Genomic DNA, 8,163 nt, shown 5'->3' with positions numbered 1-8,163 from the left:
GGCAGAGCAATTGGGTGTGCATAAAAAACAGCATCCAAATTAGACAAAAGAAGTAAAATTATCTTTGTCCACCAAGGACATGATTTTATGTAAAATCATCAAACCTTAGGAACTCAGAAGACTCCACAAAGTACTGTTAGAAGTAATAAATTCAGCAAAGTCACAGAAATTAAATCACATAAAAATCAGTTTTGTTTCCATACATTAAGAATAAACCAAGGCGCACAATTCCATTTATAAATCAACAATAACAAAGAACCCTCCCCCCCCCCCCCGCCCCAGAAACAACCTAGAAATACACTTCAGCCAGGGGACAAAAGATTTGTGTGCTGAAAAGTATAAAACATCATGGAAAGCAGTAAGACACAAATAAATGGAAACACATCACACGTCCATGGATCAGAGTACTAACATTGTTAAGATGGCAATACTACTCAAAATGACCTGCCAATTCAATGCAGTCCCTGTCAAAATTTTAATAGCCCTTTTTTGCAGAAATGGAGAAGTCAATCATCAAATTCAGAGGAAGATGTAAGGATCCTAGAAGATGCAAAATGAAAAAGAGCAAAGTTGGAGGTTCATGTTTCCTGATTCTAAACATTTTTTTAAAAGATTTTATTTATTTGGGGATCCCTGGGTGGCTCAGTGGTTTCGCGCCTGCCTTTGGCCCAGGGCGTGATCCTGGAGTCCCGGGATCGAGTCCCGTGTCGGCCTCCTGGCATGGAGCCTGCTTCTCCCTCGGCCTGTGTCTCTGCCTCTCTCTCTCTCTCTATGTCTATCATAAATAAATAAAAATAAAAATCTTAAAAAAAAAGAAAAAAAGATTTTATTTATTTATTCATAGAGACACACACAGAGAGAGGCAGAGCCACAGGCAGAGGGAGAAGCAGGCTCCTTGCAGGGAACCCGACATGGGACTCAATCCAGGGTCTTCAGGATCACACCTTGGGCAGAAGGCAGCACTAAACCGCTGCACCACCAGGGCTGCCCATACCTCCTGATTCTAAAACTTACTACAAAGCTACAGAAATCAACACAGTGTGGCCTAAGTCTGGACATACAGACCAATGAATGACAACAAAAAGCCTGGAAGTAAATGGTCAATGGATTTTGACAAGGGTGCCATGATCGTTTAATGGGAAAAGAAGAGCGCTTTCAACACATGCTGTGAAAACTGTGTCTCTGCAAGTGAAAGCAGGATGTTGACTCTTACTAACACCAGTACAAAAATTAACGAAGAATGCATCAAAAGCCTAAACCTAAAACACAGGATCGATCTTCAGGACACTGGATTTGGTGATGATTTCTTGGATGTGTAGTCAAAATGCGCAGGCAACAAAGAAGAAAAAATAGTTGAACTGGATTTCCTCAAAATTAAAAAGTTCCTGCATCAAAGGATATGATATATCAACAATGTGCAAAGATGACTGACTGAGAAAACATCTGGTAAGAGATTAATATCCAGAATATATAAAGAACACCTACAACTAAACCAAAAAACACATCCCAAATAACAAATGAGTAAAGGACTCAAGTGGACATTTCCCCAAAGAAAATATAGAGATGGCTAATAAGCCTACGAAAAGATGCCCAACATCATTACTCATTAGGGAAATGCACATTGAAACCACAAGGATTCAAATTTTGCCACCCAAAGGAGCATTACATTGAACTGCACATTGAAAAATCAAAATAAAAATTTTTACTTCAGAAAAAAAAAAAACCAACCCCACAGATAGCACTGCAGCCACATCAGGACAGCAGTAGTGAGCACAACACACACACACAACCAGACAACAGGTGTTGGCAAGGATGCAGAGAAAGAGGAGCCCTCGTGCCGTTGGTGGACACACAAACTGGTGCAGCCATTCTGGAGAACCGTGCAGAGGCCCCTCAAAGGGTGTGAGAGAGACACACTGTATGATTGACCAAGCCCACTGCCAGATACACACACGTAAAAGCAGGAACACAAACAGGTATTTGCATGCCCACGTTCACAGCAGCATCATTCCCGACAGCCAAACAGTGGGAACAAGCCGGGAGTCCTTGAACAGTGTGAGGCACGGGTTGGATACAGGAGGGACCAGCACCCTGTCTTACGAAGGAAGGGAGTCCTGATAGTTGCTGTGGCTTGGGTGACCCCAGAGGGCTTGGAGCCCGTGGAGTGAGCCCGTCACAGGGCCTGTCTGCACAGGCCCCACCGCCACCAGCCCCCAGAGCAGTCAAGTGCTCCGACGCGGGGAGCAGGGTGGTGGGCAGCGGGGCGGGATGGGGGTGGGGTGGGTGGGCAGTGTTTACCTGGACCGGGATTTCCGTGGGAAGACAGAAGTTGCAGGGGTGATGGCTGCATGACAGGGCACATTTCCTGCCACAGGGCTATACCCTGGAGAAGGCCAGCTAGTGAGTTGCAGCCTGTGTCACTGTGCTGAGCGGCCAGCCCACCTTTGCTTACCCTGTGGACAGGGAGGGATCCCCTGGGCCAGGAGGTGACAGCAGGGCCTGCCCTCGAGGCTGGCTGCAGGTGCCCACCCTCCTGGGGCCCCTCGGGGATGCTGAGATCTTGATGCTTACACAGATGCATCCCCCGTGTGCTGGGCGCGGAGGGAAGTGGACTGTGCCCCCAGGAGTGTGGTGGCTGTGGTGGCTGCGGAGGCCAAGAGCCGACCATGTGGAAGAGCCACAGTGGGAGGGGACATCTGCCTCCCTAGGCCACCGCCCCCTGCTTCCTGGGTCCTCCCTCTGCGTGGCCTGTGAGCTTGGGTCAATTCAGGCCCCCCCCCCCATGCTGGTCCCCCCAGGGCAGTGGGACATGTGTCACCATGCCCTTTACAGCAGGAATGCGGGCGCTGCAACATGGCAGGGCATACAGCAGGTGCTCAACGCACAGCTGAGGAAATGAGGGAAAGACAGGAGAATGGGGAGGGGAGGCGGGCTTTCTGGAGGGTGAGCACCCAGAGCCTTTGGGGCCCATGTGGTGCTTACTTTATGTGCAGTCAGCTCGCAGCCTCCGAGGACCTTCGAGGAGCAGAAGAGCACATGTGCAGAGCCTTCCAGACGCTGCGACGTGAGTGGATGGGCAGGGCTGGGTGACGGGAATGGTTCCCCCCCCCGGGGGGCTTTCCTACTCCCGGCCTCAGTGGCCCCGTGACACCCACCTGTGTGCCTGCTCCCGTGCTTCCCTGGCCTCCGGGTGCTACAAACGACGAAGCACAGCACCCTGAAAGCCTCTGACCAGCGCTGGTGACATTGCCATTTGTAATTGGGCAGGGCTGCCCAGTGGGGGTGGCCTCCCTGGCCCCAAGGGGCCTCCAGGAGTCTCTGGCCTTGCTGGATGGCGGGGGTGGAGGTGGACAGCGCTGCTGTGAGCGAGTCAGCACCGTGGGGGGGACCGTCACCCAGCTGTGCCCAGGCCCTCGAGCCTCCTTGCAGCTCCCCCACCTGCACTACTTCACACAGGGCAATGGCAGGTGCTTCCTGGGGCCCTGTGCGCCTGGTCCAGGAGGGATGGGAGGGCCGAGTGGCCACGGTGGCTCAGGTGGGGGATATGGGTGCTCAGTCCCCAGTGTCTTCTCCACTCTCCCCCCCACCCACCACCCTAGCTGGGGCACTGCCAGACTGCAGCCAGGGCCTCCTCACTGGGGATGGTGGGTGACCACGTCAGGCGCGCTAGCCCCAGAGGAGGGAGGGCTTTGCTGAGTCGCCACAGGTGGGACAGGAGGCCCTGAGTGAGGGGTTGGCACCCTCAGGAGGAGGGCACAGGGCATAGGCAGGCTCCCTAGTGCACCCTCAGAGGGGCATGGGGCACCCTCACAGGAGCCTGACCACCCAGGAGGCCGCAGGGCCGGGAGCCAGGCAGCAGCATCTCGGGGGCCTGTAGCATGATCCCTGGTGTTGGGGGGGGGGCCCACATGGATGGGTGGCTGGGCTCCAGGGCAGGGAGCCTATGTCAACCGTTCTGCAGGGACTGAGCACTCTGACAGGGGTCCTGTGTGGGCAGCTGAACCCTGGGTCAGGGAACAGGGATGGGGGGGACATGCAGGAGACACCAATGGGCATGTCCCTCTGCTCGAAGATCGCGGCCACATTATTCCTTGGCCGCCTGGTGGGAAGGACATGGTGCAAGGGCTCTCCCCACACCAGGGGCTCTCCCCTGTGCCCTGCTTCCCCCTCCCAGGCCGGTCCTGCTTCCTTCATCCCTCCTCCCCCACCCCACCCCTCTCCCACGGGTCCCCCCTTCCTCCCTCCCCCCACAAGCTCCCCCCATTCCTACCTCTCTCCCATGGGGTCCCCCGTGGGTTCCCCCCTCCCCACCTCTCCCTCAGGGAGTCCCCCACCCCATCTCTCCCCCAGCGGGTCCCCTCACTCCTCCCTCCCCCCACCCCCACCCCTCCCCCACGGCCCCCCCATCTCTCCCCCAGCGGGTCCCCTCACCCCTCCCTCTCCCCACCCCACCCCTCCCTCTCCCCCAGCGGGTCCCCTCACCCCTCCCTCTCCCCCCGGGCTCCCCCCCGGGCTCCCCCGGCCCACCTTCACCCGGCAGGTCCCCGGCCCGCCTTCTCCCCCGGCCCGCGGCCCGCCTTCCCTCGGCAGGAGCGGCGGCCCAGGCCGGCGGGCGGAGGCGGCGCCACCCGGGGCGCTGACGTAGAGGCCGCTCGGCGGCCGGGGGTCCCTTCGGTGGGGCCGCGGCTCCCCGCCCGCCGCCCCCGCGCGTCCATTCCCTTTTGTGTCCCGCGCGCGGCCCGGCCCCGCGCACACTCGCGCCCTGCGCCCCGGGGCCGGCGGGCGGCTCCCGGCGCGGCCCTGCTCCGCGCGCCCCGCTTTGTGTGGACGCGCCGGCCGGGTGCGCGCGGGCTGTCGTGCGCCCCCGGCCCCGTCCCGGCCCCGGCCCGGCCCGGCCCGGCCGCCGGCCCCCCGCCCGGCCCGCCCGGCCCGCCCGGCCCGACCCGGAGCGCAGCGCGGGCCGAGGGCGGGCGGGCGGCGCGAACATGGCGACGGTGCCCGTGTACTGCGTGTGCCGGCTGCCCTACGACGTTACCCGCTTCATGATCGAGTGCGACGCCTGCAAAGACTGGTTCCACGGCAGGTGAGCGCGCGGCCCGCCGCCGGCCCCGGCCCCGCCGCCCCCTCCCCGCGCCCCCGCGCCCCCGCGCCCCCGCGCCCCCGCCGCCCCCGCCGCCCGGGCCCCGGTGCGCGCCCGCCCGCCCGCCCGCCGCTGCCCGCCCCTGCCCGCCGGCCGCAGGCCCCCGCCGCCCGCCGCCCGCCGCCCGCCGCCCGCCGGCCGCGCGCCCTTTTGTGCCCGGGGCGGGGGCCGGGGCCGGGGCCGGGGCCGGGGCCGGGCGGGCGCCCCTCGCGCGGCGCACAAAGCGGGCCGGGGGCCGCGCCGGGAAGTTGGGGCGCCGCGGGCGGCGGTGACAGCGGGGCCGCGGGGAGGCCGGCTCCAGGCCCAGGCCCGGCCCGCCGCCTCCCCCGCGAAGTTGCAGGAACTTTCCCGGCGCGGGCGCGGGCCCCGGAGAGGCGCGAGCGGCGGCCCGGCCAGGGGGGCGGCCGCGGCGGGGGGGCGGCCCTGGGGGGTCCGGCGCGCCCACCCCCCGCCGCGGACCCGGAGCCCGGGACGCGCGCGCGCGCGTGTGTGTGTGTGTGTGTGTGTGTGTGTTTGCGCGCGCGGGGGGGGCGGGTTCCCCCGCACCCCAATCCTTGGCCCGCGGGGTGGGTGACAGCACGGCTCCGTGGGGGGTGCCGGGCTGGGCCGCCCCTTCTCCTGCTCCCCCCTCTGCTGGGGGGCGCCCGGGTCATCTTGACCTGTGCTCTCGGGGGCGGGGGGGGGGGGGGACCGTGGGGTGGGGGCCGCAGGCCGGCCTGGGCTCCTGGCTGTGACCTGGCCCCAGGCCTAGTTCTCAGAGCGAGGCCCCTTCCCACCCAGAAGTAAGTGGGGAGGAGGAAGAAGAGATGCTCACGGTGCCCAAACTGCTCCAACAGGTTCTCACGTGTTTGGGCCAGGACAGGACAGGGGCCAGGGCCTGCCAGGGGTGGCCAGGGATGGCCAGGGCGCGTGCCCTCTGGGGCTCCACCAGCCGGGCTGGGGCGACCAGGAGTGTGTGCTGGTGGGTGGTCCGCGAGTCCCTGGCTCTCCCGCTCCCCTGAGGGGTGGATGGGGCCGGTAGCTCCCCTGGTTCCCAGGTTGGGGAGCCAGGCAGCCAGATGTGACAGGACCTGCTCTGGTTGGTCAGTACCAGGTGGTGGAGAGGAGCAGCGCAATGCCTGTGGCAGGGACCCCTCCTGAAATCCCAGGGGGCCTCGGGGGCTGCCTTTCTGCCTGTGGATTCCCAGGGCTGCAGAGACCCCGGGGCAGACAGAGGTGTGGGGGGGCTGCCTCTGGACTCTCCAGGACTGGACGGTCCTGCACGCACACCCACCAGCTGGCATCCCCTCCAAGTTCATGGCTGGACCAAGGGTGAGAGCTGCCACCTGATCCTTCAGGGCTACTCAGTTCCACAGACGCTGAGAAGCTGACCCTGAGCTGCGGGCCTATGGGGGCCCTCCCCCTCCTCCCCCTCCTGTACCTCCTCCCCCTCCTTTCCTCCCCCTCCTCCCCCTCCTCTCCCAGGGCCTACTGAGCTCCCTGGGTGCCCAGGCCCCATGGAAGGCCTGGGAACACCTTGCGCTGCGAGGAGCGCTCTCTGCCAGGTTGGGAAGGCAGGCCAGGTCTGAACTAGACTTTGAGACTGGGGGTGAGGGGTTGGGGGGGAACCCAGCAGTGGGGGGGCAGACCGGGCAGAGGGGCTGAGAGCTGGCGAATCTGCTGGACTGGCCAGGGTACGTTTAGCCTTATCTCCTTACTCCTCATTTCTCAGGGGAGGGCTTTGATTTGATCCAGTGTAGGCACAGGTCAGTTCATCAGCCTGGAGTCACTGCTCCCCACATGGGGTGGCCCTGGGGTCTGTGGGGCCGTGCTCCTCTCCTGCCCTGGGCACATGGTCAAGGGCCTTTCAGAAATGAGTCTTGACATAGCTTTCCCTGGAGGCTTGTGGCAGGTGCCGAGATGGGGCTCACAGGATCCAGGGGTGGGTCTGGGCACCCTCCCTCCTTGCCCCTGCACAGACTCCCTCTTCTGTGATGAGAGGGTGCCATATGCTGCTTGTGCTGCCCCAGACTCTCCAGATCCATGTCTCCCTGTTCTCTTGTTTACTTGGGGTTCAACAGCTCTCCTCATTTTATTTTATTTATTTTATTTTATTTTATTTTATTTTATTTTATTTCATTTATTTTATTTTATTTTATTTTTTGAGAGGAGAGGGTGCAGGGATACCTAAACTAAGCAGGCTCCATGGTGAGTGCAGAGCCCAACTCAGGGCTTGAACTCACGACCTGAGCCCAAATCCAGAGTTGGACGCTTTCCTGACTGAGCCATCCAGGCGCGCCTCAATTCATTTTTGAAAACTTTATAACTTTTTATTTTTGAGAATTTTGGACTTAAAAAAGTTACCAAAGTGGTTCCGTGTCCATAGACCCGTCAACCTGCTTCCTCCAAAGGTAGTGTCATGACAGACTGTGCAACAAGCACAGAAACTGAGGCAGAAGCATGGGGCAGGCCCCAGCAGGCTGTTAGCCAGGTTTGACTTTCCCTGACTGCTCCTCCTCTGTTCCAGGACCAAGGGTGCATTTCAGTCTCCTGAATATTTCTTTTAGAAGGAAATTTTGTATCATTCCCTGAAATAGCACATTAGTGTAACTTGCAGGAGAGGTACTGTAAAAATAAACATAACCGTTAAACGGCGGCAGGCTCTAACTTGTCCCACCTGTGATCTGTCATGTCCCTCCAGGGTACCGTGTTTGGGGAAGGCTGGGAAGGGTCTCTGTGGTCACCCACACTCACAGGGGCCCAGGCTTTACATCCCACCAGGCAGGGACGTTTTTGGGGCAGCTCGGTCCTCGCAGTGCCGCCTGTTCCCAGGGCACGTTGGCCTCTGCAGGAAGCCTGTCTGCTGGGCTGGGCTGGAAGGGAGGAGTGGGTGGCACCCCATCTCCTGGGTCCGGGGCACCCTGCAGTCCTGCCAGCCTACCCCCGCACTGCCTGCACGGCCCGCACCGTGGCCCAGGACGCTGGCCTCGACCTGGGGCAGGGAATTGTGGCCAGCTGCCTCCCGAACTGTCGTGTGTGTCTGG

General features: G+C 61.0%; 1 protein-coding gene across 2 annotated transcripts in view; it reads left to right on the top strand.

Annotated features, from left to right (window-relative positions):
• The first annotated feature begins 4,856 nt into the window (after nucleotides 1-4,856).
• The window catches only part of PHF2 (PHD finger protein 2), a 66,682-nt gene continuing 63,375 nt past the window's right edge, over nucleotides 4,857-8,163 (top strand). Inside the window, exon 1 of one of the 2 annotated variants that reach the window (XM_041743139.1) lies at nucleotides 4,857-5,083. In XM_041743139.1, coding sequence (XP_041599073.1) covers nucleotides 4,986-5,083 — 98 coding nt within the window. In that variant the 5' untranslated portion in view covers nucleotides 4,857-4,985. Of the gene's footprint in view, nucleotides 5,084-5,839; nucleotides 6,452-8,163 lie in introns of those variants that run through there. The other variant, XM_041743138.1, reaches the window with a different exon arrangement.

The sequence above is a fragment of the Vulpes lagopus genome, chromosome 2, assembly GCF_018345385.1.
Source record: "Vulpes lagopus strain Blue_001 chromosome 2, ASM1834538v1, whole genome shotgun sequence".
Lineage (NCBI taxonomy): Eukaryota > Metazoa > Chordata > Mammalia > Carnivora > Canidae > Vulpes > Vulpes lagopus.
Note: the sequence above shows the minus strand (reverse complement) of the source record. Positions and strands in the feature narration are given on the sequence as shown.